The sequence below is a fragment of the Anas platyrhynchos genome, chromosome Z, assembly GCF_047663525.1.
Source record: "Anas platyrhynchos isolate ZD024472 breed Pekin duck chromosome Z, IASCAAS_PekinDuck_T2T, whole genome shotgun sequence".
Classification (NCBI taxonomy): Eukaryota; Metazoa; Chordata; class Aves; order Anseriformes; family Anatidae; genus Anas; species Anas platyrhynchos.
The window spans coordinates 50,738,804-50,759,702 of record NC_092621.1 but is presented as its reverse complement, the minus strand read 5'-3'; the positions used below and the strand labels follow the sequence as shown (position 1 = coordinate 50,759,702).

General features: G+C 38.6%; 1 protein-coding gene across 2 annotated transcripts in view; it reads right to left on the bottom strand.

The window, feature by feature from the left end:
- FBN2 (fibrillin 2) overlaps positions 1-20,899 on the bottom strand; it is a 193,095-nt gene that overhangs the window by 44,095 nt on the left and 128,101 nt on the right. For both annotated transcript variants that reach the window (XM_038170468.2, XM_038170469.2), the window contains 11 exons: positions 19,342-19,569; positions 15,931-16,056; positions 14,079-14,207; positions 10,200-10,325; positions 9,321-9,446; positions 8,417-8,539; positions 8,151-8,276; positions 6,442-6,567; positions 5,189-5,311; positions 2,583-2,705; positions 463-588 (listed from right to left, as the gene is read on the bottom strand). In XM_038170468.2, coding sequence (XP_038026396.2) covers positions 463-588; positions 2,583-2,705; positions 5,189-5,311; positions 6,442-6,567; positions 8,151-8,276; positions 8,417-8,539; positions 9,321-9,446; positions 10,200-10,325; positions 14,079-14,207; positions 15,931-16,056; positions 19,342-19,569 — 1,482 coding nt within the window. The remainder of the gene's footprint in view (positions 1-462; positions 589-2,582; positions 2,706-5,188; positions 5,312-6,441; positions 6,568-8,150; positions 8,277-8,416; positions 8,540-9,320; positions 9,447-10,199; positions 10,326-14,078; positions 14,208-15,930; positions 16,057-19,341; positions 19,570-20,899) is intronic.

Sequence of the window (20,899 nt, the reverse complement as noted above, 5' to 3'; positions counted from 1 at the left end):
AGTGAAAGGATGATGATAAAAAAAGTCTTCAGGACACACATCAAGGAGTATTACAAAGTTGTCAAATATGGTTTATTAAAAATGAGGTCACTCAATGCAGTTTATATTTCCTATGTAAGCACATTAAATAAAATAGAGATGAATGCACGTTTTTTCCACACACTACTCACTAGTGACAAGACTAAGAGAAATAGTAACAAAAAAAACCACCAACACAAAATTGCCAAGCCAAACTGCTGAGATTTCTGGGCCACAGCCAGGAAAACTTCATAAAGAGATGAAAGCTACCTTCAACATAATTAAGACTGCAAAATAATCCTTGGTTGAATAAATTAGTTTTATATGTGAAGCATGTGTTACGTATTCTGCTTCCAGGTTGAGGTACTTCCAGAAGTTCTCGTTGTTTGCTTTATGGCAGCCAATCCAAACTCAGAAAATGAACTTGAAGTACCAGTAGTTTACCTTGGCATGACTTGCTGTCCAAGGAGGGAGTGAATCCCATCTCACACTCACAACGGTATGCACCAGGGACATTCAAACACTGTCCGTTTTCACACAGATTAACATTTTCTGCACACTCATCGATATCTGTGGGAGACAGAAATTTCTTTGAAACCGCATGTCCAAATACAAATAATTTTATCCTACCACTTGCAGAGTTTTATTGATATAAAACAAATTGTTTACACCTGAAGATGAACCAAATTGAAAGAATGGAGAAAGGCAAATCTAATGTCATTTCCAAAATGACTCCTTCTACCCTGCTAAGATTCTTACCTATTATTATTATTATTATTATTATTATTATTATTATTATTATTATTATTATTATTTGTTTTAATGCTTTGCTCAGAAAGTCAAAGCTTTATTTTCTGTTATATATATAATATATATATTAATAATTAATAATATATATTATATATTTATGTTATATATTGTACTCAGCTCTGGTGAGGCCGCACCTCGAGTACTGTGTTCAGCTTTTTTTTCAGCCTCACTACAAGAAGGACATCGAGGTGCTCAAGTGACTCCAGAGAAGGGCAAAAAAGCTGGTGAGGGATCTGGAGAACAAGTCTTAAGAGGAAGGGCTGAGGGAGCTGGGATTGTTCAGCCTGAAGAAGAGGAGGCTCTGGGGCGACCTTATCGCTCTCTACAGGTACCTCAAAGGAGGCTGTAGCGAGGTGGGGGTTGGTCTATTCTCCCATGTGCCTGGTGACAGGATGAGGGGGAATGGGCTAAAGTTGCACCAGGGGAAGTTTAGGTTGGATATTAGGAAGAACTTCTTTACCGAGAGGGTTGTGAGGCATTGGAATGGGCTGTCCAGGGAAGTGGTTGAGTTACCATCCCTCGATGTCTTTAAAAGACCTTTAGATGTAGAGCTTAGTGATATGGTTTAGTGGTTTAGTGGAGGACTTGTTACTGTTAGGTCAGAGGTTGGACTAGGTGATCTTGGCAGTTTCTTCCAACCTAGATGATTCTGTGATTCTATAATATTGCTCTGTTAGTCTGACATGAAACATTCTTTGCAAGTGTTACTTTGAGCATTGGTCCTTTCAAAAAACATGGCTCATTTTCATTTTCCTAAAATTTTTGATAGCTCTAAAAAAGAGCAAAATTGAGAATTAAATTAAATTTTATATTTACAAATGTGAAGCATACTGCATTAACAATAGGGATTAAAATTCATGTTCATTAGCCACAAACTTGAAACACACATCAATCAACAAAATATGAAGATCCTACTTCTGAGATCAAAAACTCATGTTAGTAAGTCTTCTGACTGATTGTTATATTAAGTTTTAATAATATTTAAGGTGTAAATTGATTTTGGTTAGTTAGCTAATAGTGAATGCATTCACATTACTTTCTTTATTTTACTACTCTTACTCTTCCTTCAAACCTTAAAAACTGCTGACCACATACAGAACAAATAAGAACTTTAGAGCAGAGACGCTTGCATTTCCACTCCGTAAGTGATAGAAAACACAGCAACTCAATGCTCATAAATTTGTCTTATATAAAATCCTTACACTTTATACAATCTCTTATACTTTGAGTGATTCTGAAACACTTTCTGTGTGGTAAATGATGTTCAAAAAAACATAAATGCAGAGATAATGGGCAACATTTTTCAATTGCAACTTGTTTTTATTTAAAAGAAAATCATTAAAAATAATGATTTAATCATTAATGATTACATCCCATTCAGTCCTCTTTCCCCTAGTGAGGGCAAAATGAAATACCTCTTCCCTGTCAGAGACAGACCCAGGCAACAGAGCAGGGTCGACGACAGCTGAATCCTTGTTCTCTTGAAACTGCACATTCACATTCAAAAAAGTTCGAGCAAAAGGAAAAGGAGAAAAGAGCACACAGGAGCTTCAGACAACAACTGGTCTCACTGCATCCAGTTTGGCATGCAAATCGAAGGGTCAACTGCCTTTGTTAACATTTGTTCAGGAGATGGGTCTTAACAGACACTTTTATATTTATTCTCTTGCACTTTGGGCTTGGTTCTAATTTTGCAACGTTCCCATGAAGCAGAAACCAGTAGTGACAAATCAGCTTTCACAGAAAATCCTTACCAGAACAAGTAAATCCATCCCCTGTGAATCCCTCTGCACATGCGCAGCGGTATGACCCTGGGGTGTTTACACACTGAGCATTCACACTGCACTGGTGTGTCCCATTGGAGCATTCATCAAGATCTACACATCAGGGACAAAAGAGCATAAGCAGTAATACAGCAGTTAGTGTACTTTGCTTGCAATTAACTGTCAAACTAAACAAGCATACAACACCCACACAGTGGATGGAATTCAGCTGATTCATTGGAGTAAATGTTGACATCATTACTTAAATGTTAATATCCTGATAAAGACCTTGGAATTAAAGTGTGTTGAAAATAACAGAACAAAGAGATATGGTGAGGTGAAAATCTAACACACATCTGATGAGCCTTCTCAATGAACAGAACACAAAACCAAACTAATGCTATGAAAATCAATGCAAGCTTTACTACTAACTTGGATGCCAATTTGGATTTAAAAATAACACAAACCAAACAAAACCAAACCAACAACAAAAACAGAAGACCCTCCTGCCACTAAATGGCAATTGCAACTTGACTTGATGGAAATGGCCATTTGAGTGCATGATGTCCAGCATACAGCTAAATAAAAACATCATACGATGGGTGAGCAATTGGCTAACGGGCAGGGCCCAAAGGGTTATGGTGAATGGCGCTGCATCAGGCTGGCGGGCGGTCACTAGTGGGGTCCCTCAAGGCTCCATTTTAGGGCCGGTACTTTTCAATATTTTTATAAACGATCTGGATGTAGGAATAGAAGGTATTTTGAGCAAGTTTGCTGATGACACCAAACTTGGAGGAGTTGTGGACTCGAATGAGGGTGGAAAGGCCTTGCAGAGGGATCTGGATAGGTTGGAGAGCTGGGCGATCGCCAACCGCATGAAGTTCAATAAGAGCAAGTGCCGGGTCCTGCACCTGGGATGGGGAAACCCTGGCTGCACATACAGACTGGGCGATGAGACGCTGGAGAGCAGCCTAGAAGAGAGGGATCTGGGGGTCGTGGTAGACAGCAAGTTGAATATGAGCCAGCAGTGTGCCCTGGCAGCCAGGAGGGCCAACCGTGTCCTGGGGTGCATCAAGCACGGCATCGCTAGTAGGTCGAGGGAGGTGATTGTCCCGCTCTACTCTGCGCTGGTGCGGCCTCACCTCGAGTACTGTGTGCAGTTCTGGGCACCACAGTATAAAAAGGACATGAAACTGTTGGAGAGTGTCCAGAGGAGGGCTACGAAGATGGTGAAAGGCCTGGAGGGGAAGACGTACGAGGAACGGCTGAGGGCACTGGGCCTGTTCAGCCTGGAGAAGAGGAGGCTGAGGGGAGACCTCATCGCAGTCTACAACTTCCTCGTAAGGGGGTGTCGAGAGGCAGGAGACCTTTTCTCCATTAACACCAGCGACAGGACCCGCGGGAACGGGGTTAAGCTGAGGCAGGGGAAGTTTAGGCTTGACATCAGGAGGGGGTTCTTCACAGAGAGGGTGGTTGCACACTGGAACAGGCTCCCCAGGGAAGTGGTCACTGCACCGAACCTGACTGAATTTAAGAAGAGATTGGACTGTGCACTTAGTCACATGGTCTGAACTTGGGTAGACCTGTGCGGTGTCAAGAGTTGGACTTGATGATCCTTAAGGGTCCCTTCCAACTCAGGATATTCTATGATTCTATGTAAGTCAGTATCAGGTGCCGCACTGTGGCAGGTGATATGTGGTACCTGATGGTCCTTCCCACACTCTGCCTTGCCTGTCAGCAGACATCTGTATAAGGGACTCCTGGAAGAACATTCTGTACCCAGGAGCTATCTTAACAACATGTAACAACATATCTTACCATCAAATAGGATGTCTTATTTAGCATAGCTTTAAAATAGCTTTAAAATCGTACAAAATCTGGGTTGTAGTAAAATCTCATAATACAGGTACTTTTTCTTTCATATATTATACCAATAAAGCCTAATTTTTAAGTGAATCTTGTCTTCCACAGGTCCCAAAATGTTATGCAAAAAAGGTAAATATTACAATCTCTTTTACACACCAAAGTTAAAAACAAAGGCAAGGAGACATAATGTGACTGTAGCAGCCCAGCAAATGCAGAATCAAGTTTCCCATACTTCAGGTCCAACCTGCTTTATATTAGGCCTATTAACTAGAAATCCTACAGGATTTTTTTTCCCAGAAAAATGGTATTAAGTAACAGAAATAATATCTTAATGGCAGGAAATCTCAAAACAAACTCCACCTTATTTTTGACTGAATTTTGTATTTTGCCCATTCTAGCTGTTGTATATAAACTTTGCAAAATACATATTTAACACAGTAGGATGTTAAAGAGAGGCTCTTGAAACAAAACTTTTCTTTTTTTTTTTTAAAAAAAAAGCAAACTCCCCAAACATAAGAATCTTGTATACTCATCTATCCACAGAGTGCAGCAAATAGATGAAAATAGACGAATAATATTTTTGTATTAATACTTTATTAATACTTTTGTATTATTTTGGAGTAATCACAGTCATATTGCATGTTTTGTTAAAAAAGAAAAAAAAATGAAAAAAGGAAAAAGAAAAAAAAAAAAGAGAGAGAGAAAAAAACTTCATTTTTCTATATACTTACCAATACATTTAATGCCATTCCCGACCCATCCCTCTCTGCAACTACATTTAAAACTTCCTGGTACATTGACACATGAGGCATGCATGTCACAGTTGTGAGCACCAATTTCACACTCATCCACATCTAGAAGCACAAAATAAACTGTTAGTATTTACATCAGGAGAACCAGAATATTACAAATGATGTTTCCCTTGGATTTTACTCATTTCCATTGCATAGTTTTGCAATCCTTTAAAAAAACAAAAAGTTCAAAACCATATGCTATATTCAAGCAAGCAAAACCATATTCAAGCAAGTGACATTATTTTATAGATTAATAATAGTGATACTTGCACTTTCAATTGTACTTTCATTATATTTTCATTTGTTATTCATTATATATTCATTTAATATATTTTTCATTTGTTCTTTGTTAGTTAACATGGTAAAATTAGTTTGATTTCCTACAGTTGCTTTTTGGTGTGAAATTAAAGCTGTCTTACAGACAAGTATGCTCATATGCCTAAAATGGGTTGACATCCTTGATTGTGTGGGCACATTTCAGTTATAGAAATGAATTTTGAAACTATAAAACAAATTCTTAAACATGGAATTACAGGAGGAATTCCATCAACCTTCTGAGAAGAGTCATTTTGTATGACCTTAGCTTCCCCCTAACAGAGTAGACCCAGCCTGCAGAAAGATGCCATTTAGCACAGGAAGTTGTACAGTTTGAAACTGCATTACTATGATTCTTTAAAATTTCTTAGCATGGGTTGAAGGAAGGCATATACTTTCCTTCTTACACCTTTTTTTTTTTTTTTTTAATTTTCATTCTTTTATTCCATTTTTTTCCCTTTTGACCTTAGACTCCTGGGTCATTTCTCACAGCTGTAGTTGATATATGAGTTTATACTTTGAGTATGCATGACAAACGGGTACAGATTAAATACTTCTACCACAGATGCTGCCATGCCTAGCCATGTTCTATTTGGTACTAGATAGTCTTCCAGTCCATAGCAAAAAAAGTTTTGCCTTTAAAACTGCAGTTACATATGAGGTCTCTTATATCACATTGATGTTGGTCAAAGAGCAAACCTTTTCAAACTCCTGGATACATGCTGATACATGTAATATAGTTAGACTCCTACATTTACTACCTAATGGTAGAAATTACACTCTCACTTGTGTGTGAACACTTGTGCATTTATTTTACCTGAAAGCCAATCAAGATATCTACACACTGTAACACATATGACAGAAATTTGTTTTACCTGTGCATCCAGTGGTTCCTTTCTTGACCGAATATCCTAGCTGGCAGTGACAAATGAATGAACCTTTAGTGTTTTCACACTCCCCAAACATACAGATGTTGGAATTCAAATCACATTCATTTACATCTGCAAGTGCACATAAATTCATTGTTACTTAAAAATTACGAACACCTAAGTGTCACCTAACAGCATACTTTGTCTTTTTGGAATATTGTTGTTGAGGTGAAAATACCAGAAGCACATAAGGAGGAGCCATTTGACTTCCTCAGGGGTGAAGAGGCCTTACAGAGAGATCTTGACAAATTAGAGAGCTGGGCCATCACCTACCCACATGAAGTTTAACAAGAGCAAGTGCTGGATTCTGCACTCAGGAAGGGGCAGCCCTGGCTATACATACAGAGAGATGAGAAGCTGGAGAGCAGCCCAGGAGTATCTGGGGGTTCTGGTCAATGGCAAGTAGAATATGAGTTAACAGTGGGCCATGACAGCCAAATGGGCCAACTGTATTCTGAGATGCATCAAGCACAGCATAGCTAGCCAGTTGACTGAAGAGATTGTCCTGCATTGCTCCACACTGGTGCGCCCTCACCTTGAGCTCTGTGTCCAGTTGTGTGCACCACAATATAAGAAAAATATAAAACTTTTAGGGAGCATTCAAAGGAGAGTGACAAAGATAGTGAAGAGTCTAGAGGGAAAGACATCTGAGGAGTATCTGAGGTCCCTTATTCAGCTTAGAGAGGTGGATGCTGAGTGGAGACTTCATGGCAGCCTGCAGCTTCTTTACAAGGGGTGTGGAGGGGCAGGCGCTGAGCTCTGCTTTCTGGAGACAGAGACAGGACCCGAGGGAATAGCATGGAGCTGGGACAGGGGAGGGTCAGGCTGGGAGTTAGGGAAAGGTTCTGCACCCAGAGGGTGGTTGGGCACTGGAATAGGCTTCCCAAGGAAGTGGTCACAGCACTGAGCCTGCCAGATTTCAGGAAGCATTTGGACAATGCTCTCAGACATATGGTTTGATTTTTGGGTGGTCCTGTGCAGAGTCATGAGTTAGACTTGATGATCCTTGTTCATTCCAACTAGAGATATTCTATGATTCTATGACAGTTTATTCAGCACTACATACGGTTAGTTTCTACTCAGTGTGCACATGTGTAAAATGAGTAATGAAAGGTGTATTTGACAGATGTTCACAAAGTATAATTTTATTAATATAGCCCAAACCACCTTAAAGTATAGTATATAGAAAACATTAAATGTAAAATGTTAGGGTTTCATATAAACAGTAGAACTATCTAAACAGGTTTATTTAATCTGAAGAAGTATTTTTATTTTGATTTCCTTCATAATCACTCATAGTAAATTAATGTAGTTGAGAGGATAAACTAAAACATTTACAAAAGACAGAAGAAAATGCTGGGGCACTCAAACATTCTCTTCTCTATAGTGAAGTTTTAGGCAAATCCTACAATTACAATTATATCAATCCTATTTTTGGAATTACAGGAGTTTATTTATGCATATGGACTTTTCACATTTTCTGCTACACTTCTTGACATTTATACTGTGGCAAGAGAGATCGGTAATTTTTTTTTTTTTTTTAACATTTACATACATAGTTCTATAACCTGCCTTCATTATCCCTTCAAAGACTCCAAAGCATGAGTTGTACAATTTTTGGACTTTCATTACCTTTGGTTTGTACAGCTACTTACCAATGCAAGTTTTCATGTCCATAGACGCCATAAATCCATCATAACAGAGACAGCGATACTCCCCTGGAATATTAGTACATTGCCCACCATCACAGATATCTGGATTGTTTTCACATTCATCAATATCTGAAATAAAAGCAGAAAATAACTCTGTCACACTGGTACAGACTGGCTAACAGAATACCATATTTAGATTGGCTGAAAGGCGCCATGCTGGAACTTTCAATCTATTTTTAATGAAAACCCATAATGATATTAAAAACTACCTGCACATGTCCTGACATCTGGCATTAGAGCATAACCATCACTGCAGCTACATTCATAGCTGCCTTCTGAGTTAGTGCAGTGGGTGTCGCAGCCTCCATTCATTATCATGCATTCATCAATATCTGGGGAAGCAACATAAGTTACAGTAAGTCTACTTTTATAAGGATAAGTCATTTTACTTAAGAGATGAAGCAGTTTGCCGGTGATGATCTTGAGTTTTCATTCTCACACTACACTCCCTTTTAGATTTTGTTCAGCCTTCCTTCCCTCTTTCAACTGCATTTTCATCTATGGGAGCAAGTGACTACTTTTAAGTTATTTATATTCACATATATTATTAAAGATATAGGTTTAACAAAGAGGGAAAAGACAACAGGTGGAAAGAAAAAGAAAGAAAAGCCCTAAGAAACTAAAGTTTCATGTATACTTGATATGCAGCACAAATTTGTGTTATTGCAAAAAATAAGCAAAAGCAGCAACAAAAAAAAATCTCAGACCCTCTGCTCTCATTGCCTATGTGCTGACAAATACATAGTTCAGTTTTACTGAAGTGTAGGATTTTTAGAAACATATACAGTAAGTAGAATAAAACCTATACGTGCTTGGGCTGTTCTTTCTCAACTAAGAAATGGAGCAATATTTTCTCATTGTTTCACACTCAAGCTTATGATTTTAATGGCATAGCACCATAAGAGTCTTATTTTCTCAAAGCACGCTTCAGAGCATGCTTACAGCAATGGTGTTACACTTTCTTAATACTCTTAAGGTAAAATGTCCACAATAGTTCATGATATACTTGATAGCAGAAAATGAGAAGATGGCTCTGCATGAAATAGAGGCAAAGTCATATGAAACAATACACACTTAGGTACAAATACATAGGTTAAGGCATACAGCACTTGCCTATGCAGCCTTGTCGGTCAGAAGTAGCCTGGTATCCAGAGTTACAGGAACACTGGTATGTTCCAATCATGTTCACACATTTGCCATTTCTGCAGAGATTGTCACTTAGTGAGCATTCATTTATATCTGGAAAAGAATCATTTATATCAATTACTTCTTAGTCAGAGAAAGGGGGTAAGGAATACATTTTAAACCAGTGGATTTCAGACACTTTCAATTTCTGGCTCGTAGCACATTCTTGTTCAAGGTATGGACCCTAAATAGTATGTCTGAAACAGTGACCTTCTTCATTTTGTTCTGTGAACATTAACTGTAGCAGAACCCCTCAGGAAGTCCATGGTACTCGAATCTGCTGGTTTAAGCCAACTCTTGCAATGACTATTCATCAAACACAGAAGACAAAGATGTAATATGATTTATGGCTTTTTTTTTTTTTTTTTTTTTTTTTTTTTTTACCCCTTCAGTAGTGAATTATGTGCAAAAAGGAGAACTGCATTTCACTGTGGGACAGAAACACTTTTTTTTTGTGATTTTTTTGTGATTGTAGGAAAAAGGTTCACTTTATGCTTTTATGCCTTTCAATTGAAAATGGCCAACATGAGTGGTACAGTCCTTCGAGCTGCTTAATAACCCTTAGAGGCCTGCTAAAAAACTCCTCTTTGAAGCCAAAAGTGCTGAGGGCACTGGAAATTTTACAGGATCTTCTATAAGGATTTAATTTGCAGGTATTCATTTTATTTGAAGGTATTCAAAGGAGGAACATGAATTTGTTTGAGATATTCCTAAGGCAACATTCTTGCCAGTGACAAAAAGTTTTCATAGCACAAATGACTGCTCTTCATAGAGACGTGAAGACTGCTATTCTTAGTTGAAACTCACCAATGCATTCCTCATGTGATGGTGACAGTTCATGTCCCACAGGACAGTCACACTGAAAACTCCCTTCTGTGTTCACACAAGTGCCACCTCTACACAGTAGAGGGTTGCGTTCACATTCATCAATATCTGAAAAGAAAACAGGGAAAGAAAGTATAAAATCATTACTAAGGAGCAACAAAGGGAAAAGCAATTCTCAGTGCCTGGAAGTGACAAAATCTGGAGGTCACAAACAAAAAGAAGGTTTAATTGAAGCAGTGTTCCTCCTTTCCTCATTCTATGTAACACTGCAAAACAAAAGTCCTTTATGTTACTGAATTTTAAAATAAGTTGGGCTTTTCTTTTCCAAGAAAATAAGATAAATGTGTCATTCAAAATTAAGTGCTCTTAGAGACACATGAAACAAGAAAAGGTAGCATCTGTTAGAATGGTCATCATTTTGAGCAATGTATTTACATTCAGTTGCAATTTTCAAAAAAATTTACCTTCTAAATTTAACCAGACACCCATTTCAGGCATGCATTGAAATTGTTGTCCATGGATTGCAGTTAATGGGGACATGCGTGTAAACTTTTAACTAAAAGGATAGTAAAAGGATAGATAGCTTGATAACTACTGTGTATGTGGATATGCGGCTGAGAAATAGACATGTTACAACTTACAATGGAAAACTGAATATTTGACTCATGAACCTGAAAAAAACCGCTAACACTATAGATATGGAAAGAAATATGAACAATGGACCTTCAAGGTGCAGGAAGCACTCGCACTTTTGGACTCCCAGGAAGCATGACTAGCTACCCTTGAAATAAAGACTTTTATTTAAATAGGTAGACTAGTATTTTATTCAAATAGGTAGACTTCCTTTGCCTAAGAAATTAGCCAAGACATCATAGGGTTTTGCAGGTTATTCACAAAACAAGAGAAACTGGCTGATGATAGAATCCAATTTATCTTTTGATAGACTCCTGTTTGGCTAATTCTCAAAGCTCTAAAATATTTTAATTCAGCATGCCTTCCTTTTCTTAGTTTCTGCAAAAGGCCTTCAAGAAGTCATTTCTTTCTCTTCTTATTTTCTCACTCTCTGTGTATTTACCTGACATCTTGCTTCCTTGCCTCTGACTTACAGAAACCAAACAGTATTCTTTCTCTGCATTTGTAGAGATTGTCTGTCTCTCCTGAAGGTTTCCACAGTTTAGCTTCCTTACTATCTTTTTCTGTGATTTGGGCAATGATATTTTGATGACTCTGTGTTTTCAAGCATCATAATATACAGGAAACCAAGGAAAGGTGACAGGAAGCCTGCATGGAGGCCACAGAACCATGCACTTGAGTTCAATCAAAGAGTACAGAATGCTCCTGACAGAACTCAAACATAAAAATGAAGCATAAAATACACAAAAGCAGGGATAGGCGACCCAGGAGGTATACTGAAGCACTCTTTGAGTATGCAGGGATGCCACCAGGATTTGACCTTGGCAAGGGATGTAAAGGGCAACAAGAAAGTCTTTCACATGCAGAGCATGTGAAAGACAGAAGATGAGGGAAAATATGAGCCCAGTGCTGAATGGAACTGGTAACCTAGGATGCCTGGAAGAAGACAAGATATTCAATACTGTCGTTGCATACATCTTTACTGGTAACATTTGCTTTCAGGAATTTGAGGCCTAAAATCGGTGGAAAAGTCTGGAACCAGGAAGACTCACTCCTCAGTCAGAGAAGTCAAGGAACATTTAAACAATGGGGCCATGCGCTGATCCGCGGAACCTCATGAGTTGTATGCATGAGTGCAAAGGGAGCTGACCGGTGTCACTGTGAGGCCACTACAGATCATCTTTGAAAGGGCATGGCAATTAGGTGATGATCTTCTGGATGGGAGGAAAGTGAATATTAATCCTATCTTCAAAAAGGGCAAAAAGGAGGATCCAGACCATTCAGCCTCACTTCAGTCTCTGTGAAGGTGATAGAGCAAAGAATCCTGGAAGCCATTTTCAAACACAGGAATTACATGGAAGTGAAAGGGTATGGTTAGCAGAGATTCAAAGGGAAAATCAGAGCTGACCAACCTGACTGTGTTCATCAATGAAATGTCTAGATCAATGAATGAGCGAGCAGTGAATGCTTTTCGTTTTGACTTTAGAAAGGCATTTGACACTGTCTTCCCTAAGACACTAGCAGACAAACTGATAATATATGATCTAGATGAGGACACAGTGGAGTGGACTTAAAACTGGCTGAACTGCCAGGTTCAAAGGGTTGTGATCAGCGTCACAAAGCCCAGCTAGACACTGGTTGCTAGTGGTATACCTCAGGGGCCAATAATGGGACAAATACTGTTAATCATCTTTAATGATCTAGATGATGGGTCAGAATGCACCCTTGGCAAGTTGGCAGATGACAGAAGAAAGAGTGGTTAATGTACCAGACGGTTGTGCTGCAATTCAATTCTACCTTGCAAGGCTGAAGAAATAAGCAAACTGGAACCTCTCATCAACAAATAGTGATGCCCCCGGGGCGGAATAAACAGATGCAACAGCACAGGCTGGGGACTGACCAACTGGATAGTAGGTTTGCAGAAAAGGACCCGGGGATCCCAGGGAACAAACTTAACATGGTGCAGAAATGTGCCCCATGCAGTGAAGGTCAACGTCATCCTGGGCTACATTAGAAAGTGCACCACAAGCAGGCTGGAGGGGGGTGAACGTCACCCTCAACACCGATAAGGCTACATCTGGAGTGGTACATTCAGTTCCGGGCTCTGCAGTACATGGATGTACTTGTTAAATTCTCATTAAAATCATAGAGAAGACTTAGATGTTTGGGGTTCTGACATGCAAAGAAAAGCTTAGAGAGTGAACATGTGAATGTTCAGCATAGGTAAAAGAAGGCTCAGGGGGTCTTATCAATGTGTATAAATGTCTTCTGGAGAAGGTAAAGAAGAAAGTCACCTTCTGAGTGGTGTCCAGTGACAAAATGAGAGACAAATGGGTACAAAACTGAAGCACAGGAAATTGTATTTAAACATGGAAAGGAACATTTTTAGTGGGAGGATGCTCTGGCACTTGAACACGTCTCTGAGAGAGGCTGTGCAATACCTGTCCTTGGAGATTTCCAGTATTGAACTGTTCATGGTCCTTGCTCTAGTTTATCCTGCACTGAGCACAGGTTGGACTGGATGACCTCCAGAGGTCCTCCAACCTCAATGAGAGGGACTGTGATTCTGTTTCATCAGCCTTTGAATAGAGCTTGAACAATTTGTCCCTTTCAAAGACATATTTGCATAACAGAACTAAAAAAGTTAGGATTTAGTGAAAAAAAAAATAAATAAAAAATAGAACATCTGAAATAGGGTTAAGTGTATCCTACCAAGATACAAATTTCAGACTTTCCATTTCCATGGTGTATGCAGAAGTACTCTATAATGTCAACTCCAGATATTTTTTAGGTGGCTAGTAACTTTTGGTGTCTCAGTATCTATTCTTATGAGTTAAACAATTTAGAAATATGTGAGACTTTTTTAGACTAAATTGTCTCAGAATTTCTTAAGTCCTAAAAGAATCAAAGAAACATGAATCACATTGCCCTTGAAACTTCAGCCTCCTATTCTTAGATGCATTAAATGTTTCAATACCTCATGAACCGCTGTTAACTATACAAATAGTTGCTGACAATCTGAATTAGATATACAGAAATGTGTGAATGTAATCAGCAAAAAGAACAAGCAAAGCTACATACACAAGTCAGTTATCTGTCCTATATATTGGACATTGGTCATTTTTTCAAGAAGTCATATTATGTGTATGAAGTGTTCAGTGGAGTAGTGCTAGTATAGTACAGAGTACAGCAAATAGAATGTCTCCAGCTCATCCTGGCAACACTTACCCATACAGTTCTTCATCATCATAAACCCACTTTCATAACCATCAAAGCACTCGCATTCAAAGCTTCCAGGAGTGTTGACACAAGTACCACTTCCACATAAGTCTGGGGAGATCCGGCACTCATCAATGTCTGTTTTACAGTAAATGGAAACGTAGAAAAGTCAAAAAGAGTTTAAGGTGATTCTTGCTTTCACAGAAGGTAACTTGGACATTATAAATGAATTCTACAGAAATTATACATAGTACATACATTGAAACAGAAATGCAATTGATTTTAATATTTAAAAGATTGTGTGAAAAAGTTTGTGGAAGATTCATAATGCAATACCTTTAGAGCTCTCAGCCATAGATTAAACTATGTTAAAGTGTATTTCTAAGGACACTACTGTAATAAATTCTAAGTTATTATTATAGAGGTACCATTTGACTCCATGAATACAGTGCCATTGATATTAAATTGCTTTTTTTGAAGACAATTCTCTAGTAATTCATAATTCTTTTTTTTTTTTTTTTTTTTTTTTTACACGTTAATAAAACATGAAGGATTCACAGGAAATAAAAAATAACAGATTATTTGAAACAATAAAGACAATAAGACAATAGACCAAGAGGATAAGGCGTAGAATTAGGGCAGTCATCTGAGAAGTCTGGGGAGCAAGGAATAAAAGAACAGAGAAAGGCATTGACATGTCTGCAGTAAGGTGGTGAGCTGGACAGTGAACTATTTCTTAAAGTGGCTCAGGAAAACAAAGCTAGTGCAAGCTTAACTGAAGAAACTGCAAGAACGAACAAAAAAAAATAATAAGATTTTAAACAGTTCTTTTTTTTTTACTACATGACAGAATCTCTTCTGCCTCTTGTTGCTCCCAATGGCCAGGTTTCTAATGGGAGAGGATAGTTCTGTTCTCATGCACATATGTGTTCAGGTGTGGGATGGTAATTCATATGGTGGACCTGGGATGTCACTGAGTGCTTGGCTTTCTACGGGCTTTATAAAACATTTTGTTGCTAATTTAAAATAAGAAAATGTCTTCTATTTAATAAAACCTGGGTCTCTGTGGCTTTTCTGTGGAACATTTTCACCAGGACAAAGTTTCAATGAAAAACACGCTTTCATAGGGAGAAGTTTTCTGACCTATTCTTGTTAGTTTAGAAATAAAGTTTGTTAAATGCATTTCTCATCAATGCAATCACTATAAAAACAAGGAAATCACCAGTTAGGGCAACATTAACATCCAGACCAACCTCAGTTAACATGCCTTACCACCCACACTTTGTATTAGTCAGACTCACTCATGGACTCCTGTGTGGTAAAACAAAACCTCCTTCATTTTCAGCTCAGAGCCACCCACAATGCAGGCATCCAGGTTCTCATAACGAGGAAACTATCACACTTATCTTCTATTTTAGTCTTTTCAGGCAGTAAATAAACTTTTAAATTAAATGCACGCCTCTTCTTGTGTTAAAGCACTGATGTCAGAATTGCAAGGGTGCCTCCGTGAGCACTTGGCTATCAAATCTAAATGAAAATTAATTTGTAGTGGAGTCCCTCAGTTCATCCACACAGTGGATGATTCACTGGTAATTCTTTCAGATTTTTCAGATTGTACTGACAGAGCACGGCTTGAACACCTTTAACACCAATTTAACAGATTCCTAACGTCCATTTACCAGAAGAATGTTCAATTTAATAGAGAATTCACTTCCTGAAAGGGAAACAACACTGTTGACTACTCTGTACATAGATTATGCTCTCAGAAATTGAAGAAAATGAATTACTTTGAGCTTCCAGATCACCAAGCTATGCAGCCATAACAAGTTCCTTTAAGAATTGGGGAAAATTAAAGACTTACCTGTACAGTTTCTTTCCTCCATATCTAAAGCAAACCCACTGTTACATCTACATTTGAAACTTCCAATTGTATTCCTGCATTTACCATTCATACACATTCCAGGGAATACCTTGCATTCATTGATATCTATGGAAAAAAAAAAAGAAAAAGAAAAAGAAAATAACATTCTTAAACACTTAATATATAAATATATATTGAATGGGAATTCCTTTTCCTTCTTATCAATTGTACTGAGCATAAAAGGCATGCAGGGCAGCAGGGTACTGCAGGGATGGCCTCATCCCTCACAGGTTTGGAGTTTGGAAAAATGAAATCAAGGAGACAACTAATGGGGGACATAGCTGGACACACAGCTGTGATGCACTCCTGGAAGGCAGTACTCCAAGCCCTAGGAGGCACCCTTGAAGGACTGCTGCCCATGGAAGACCTATGTCAGAGCAGTCACACCTCTAAGGAACTGTTCCTGTAGGTGACCCATACCAGGGCAAGTGACAATGGGCAGTTTTGGCTCTGGAGTACTACTCTGGAGTAGTGACAGCCCTGAGGGCTGGGGTACAGAAAATGCTTAAGAAGGAAAGAAGAGTGAGAGAAAACATTAAACAAATAACAAGGGGTGGAAGAGAGAAACCATCTCCAAACATCTGCTGCCCAAAGCCTCACCCATGGGTCTGCAACTGAGTGCAACCTGCAATAAAAACAGAGGGACAAACACCAAGAAGAGTGGAGGAGAGCTGCTGGGCTGAAATTGAGCCTGGAAAAAAGGCAGAAAAGGTGTTTGCCTGCCCATTCAATTGTTTATGCTTTCTTTGCTTTGCAATACACAAACAGTAATTAAAAGTTTATGTTTATCAGCAATCCACTAAATTCAATGAAATTTCCCATGTTGCCACTGTTTTGCTTGTGACACAAATACGTATCATGTTCTTTACTTGGCTAACACAATGAATATTCATGGTTTTGCTGAACCTTCTTGTAAGAGATGTAATTATTATTATTATTATTATTATTATTATTATTATTATTATTATTAATTGAGTGATATTTCAAAATTTCAAAATCAGTTTAGGAAAGGGTAACTTTTTTTTTGTTGAATATCAAGCAAAATGTTTTACCTCTTCTAAATGTATTTTCTGGACAGCTGGGATAACATAGGCTGTTCAAAGTTCTTGCAAACTCTCTCATAAGCACGTGCACAAGGGGATTTACAGATTTGAATGAGCTTTTCTTATAATCTATAATTTGCTGGATGAATGTCCTTACTTGAGGACTAAAAAAAGTATGGTGCAAAAGCAGAAACATGCAGCAAAATCTTACAAAAATCTTGAGCGCGTAGAATTCTGTAGTTGTTTAGCAAATCACCACTGAATGCTGAGAGCTTTGCATTAGAATAGTAACACTTGAAAACTGGAGGTTATTTATGGTGAAACAGAGGGCCAATTTGTTGAAGTTTTCTCAAACAGCTCAACATATTTTCAAGACAAATATTTTAGAATACTGTGTTCAAGTATTAAATCAATTCAGGATAACCTCAGCTTCTGAACACACAGAAATTTACTGTTCTTCTTCTCAGTCTTCAGTCATCTAAAATAATCTCATATCTTGTTTCTTAAGGTTTTTCAGCGTCTTAAGCTTTGTCTGTGCTCTGTGGAAGGGAAGGATGGGAAAAAATGGACAAGATGTTTTTACTTTACTTCTTTATCACTGCAGCTCCATTTGTCCTCATAATTTGAGTGTAATATCAGATACTCTTCCCTTTTAATCACTTAATTGGTGATTAAAATCAATTGGTGAAAAGACTCTGCAAAGCACAGATGGAACCCATCCTTTTTCAGTCCGTATTTCTACAGGTCAGTCAGCCTCACCTCCATCCCCGGAAAGGTGATGGACCCTGAAGGCCATCTGTAAGCATGTGGAGGATAAGAAGGTGATCAGCAGTAGTCAGCATGGATTCACCAAGGGGAAATCAGGCTTAACCAATCTGATAGCCTTTTACAATGAGATGACTATCTAGGTAGATGAGGGAAAAGCGGTGGATGTGGTCTACCTTGACTTCAGCAAGGCATTTGACACTGATGCCCATAGCAACTTCATCGACAAGCTCAGTAGCCTAGATGTTTGGACAGTGAGTTGGTTTGGCAATTGGCTGGATAGCAGAGCTCAGAGGGTTGTGCAGTGGTGCAGTGTAGCTGCAGGCCTGTAGCCAGCGGTGTCCCCCAGGGGTCAGGATTGGGTCCTCCCTGCAACTAGGGAGGAATAACTCCAGGCACCAGTACAGGCTGGGGGCTGACCTGCTGGAGAGTAGCTCTGCAGAGAGAGACCTTGGAGTCCTGGTGGACAGCAGGCTGACCATGAGTGAGCAATGGGCCCTTGTGGCCAAGAAGGCCAATGGTATGCTGGAGTGCACTTGGAAGAGTGATGCCAGGAGGCCAAGTGAGGTGATCCTCCCCCTCTATACAGCGCTCGTGAGGCTACACCTGGAGTCTTGTGTCCAGTTCCGGGCTCCACAGTGCAAGAGGGACATGGAACTACCAGAGTGAGTCCAGAGAAAGGCTACTAAGATGATAAGGTGACCGAAGCACCTGTCGTATGAGTACGGGCTGAGAGAGCTGGGCCTGTTTAGCTTGGAAAAGAGATGACTGAGGTGAGATCTCATCAATGTATATAAATACCTGAAGGGAGGGTGTCAAGAGGATGGAACTACACCCTTTTCAGTTGTGCCTAGCAACAGGACAAGAGGCAATGGGCACAAACTGAAGCACAGGAAGTTCCAGTTGAATATGAGGGGTCACTTCTTCACTGTGAGGGTGACAGAGCACTGGAAGAGGTTGCCCAGAGAGGTTGTGGAGTCTCCTTCTCTGGAGATATTCAAAACTCCCTAGATGCCATCCTGTGCAATGTCCTTGAGGTGATCCTGCTCTGCAAGGGGGTTGAACAAGATGATCTTCAGAGGTCCATTCCAAACTCAACCATTCTGTGATTCTGTGGTTCAGAGAACCCTCAGCAAATTGCAGTAATATTTTACGTTCACATTTTAACTCCTTGACTTCATGGAATTCCACCTCATCCTCAGTTCACTCTTTGCAAAGCACTATGTTAAAAAGGTGTGTATTTTCTGTTATTCTCATCATTTAGATCTCCCTTCCCTATCATAGTCCTATTATAGTCATTTCCTTTTTGTCCTTATCAAATTCAGACTTTGCATCTTTTCTTGGCAGGCTCCTATAACACTCTTGAACACCATGCAAACAGAAGGTTCCTTACCTTTACTATCATCTTTGTAAGGCACACATCTTTATAATATTTCTCCTCTCAAGTACATAAGAAATATAAATCCTGGCATTTCCTTAGAATATTCACCAAGATGTACATACAATTCACTTCTAGATCAATTAGACAATAATGAACCCTTACCTTTATAAAATGGCCTGCCAGTTAGAATATCTCCCCTGTTGGAAAAGCCAGGACCTCTGGGACACAGAGACTCATATTCCTTTGTGCCAGGCTTTGGACACTCCTCACAGTCAGAGCCCCAGGCAGCACCCACAGCACAGCAGCAGGCATCCATACGAAACTTGCCAGGCACAGACTGAATGCACTCATCTTCATCCCATTTCAAGTAGCATTGCTCCATGCGGATATCTGCACATTAAAAAAAAAAAAAAAAAAAAAAGGAAATTTTACCCTTTGCTAGGATTTCAGTTCTTCAGAAGCAGCTGTTTGAGTACATATATGTGTAACAGTAAGTTTCTGGGAGACAGATTTCTGCTGAAGATGCTACACTTCTGCACTGTGTTGAACTATTTGAAATTGCTATTGGTAAGTTTCTGAATCTCTGTTGCAATACATAAAAGTAGAAGTATTTATCTAAATGCTAGTTTCTACAACATACAAATAATGGGAAATGTATCAATTACAGCTGGGCTAGAGAAGATGTCTGTGATTCTACATCTTCCTAGTATGGAATGGAATTCAAACTGTGTTGTCAGAATAAATGTAAGCATTAATTTTTTATATGACACACTGGACTGGAAGTTAGACTTCAGGAAACTTAACAGATATTTTAAATGCTTAGCACAAAATGCTTTGGCAAAAATGCATTATATAAAAAATAACATGGATGAGCTTCTGAATTATTTTCCATACAAGTCCTTCAGAGTTATACAGTTTTACAGTATAAATTTATCCTATGCATATCTTAAGGTAAACAATTTAGAATCAAGTATAAGAAATAGAAATTGTTTAAAGAATTCTTATGTTTTCCTGTAAACTACTCTATTTCAGGATCATATTTATTTTCATTTCAAAAGATTCAGCAAACATATTTCTAATAAATACTTATTTTCATTAAAATCGCTGCAGGAAATGAACATATTTGAGAAATATATAGCACAGTGCTTATGTAGCAGAGGAGAAGGCACAAATCTTGTAATATCTTCTCAATAAATTAGGAAGAGGGAACATGGCTTTAGAAGGTAAATGAATCCTGTGTGTTGCATGAAAATGACTCCCTTGTTCCAACCTTTCATTATCTCAGTCACCTACATCTAAATCCACATGTGTCATTATGAAATTTCTCACTGAGAAGTAGTACAGGGTTGATGGTCACAGATGACAGTGACTGGCAACAGAATTGCTAAGTATTGGGGAAAAAAATAGAAAGAGAAAGGAAAACCTAACATGCAAAACTACATATGCTATGCACTAAAAAATACACACATGCAACTTAGCAAACTTGGTTTTGAATTAATTCTTTTCTTCTATGAGACATTTATGCTGATTATACACATCTGTTCCCTTTCAAAGTTCTATTTTTAAAAATACCTCTAGCATTACATTCACATAAAACAAACAAACAACAACAAAAAAAAACAACAAAAAACACAAACAAACACAACCTGATAGCAGTTTGTATCAGCTATTGGTAAAGCATAGTGCAATTAAAGGAAAATTGTTTGCTTAAACTTGAATC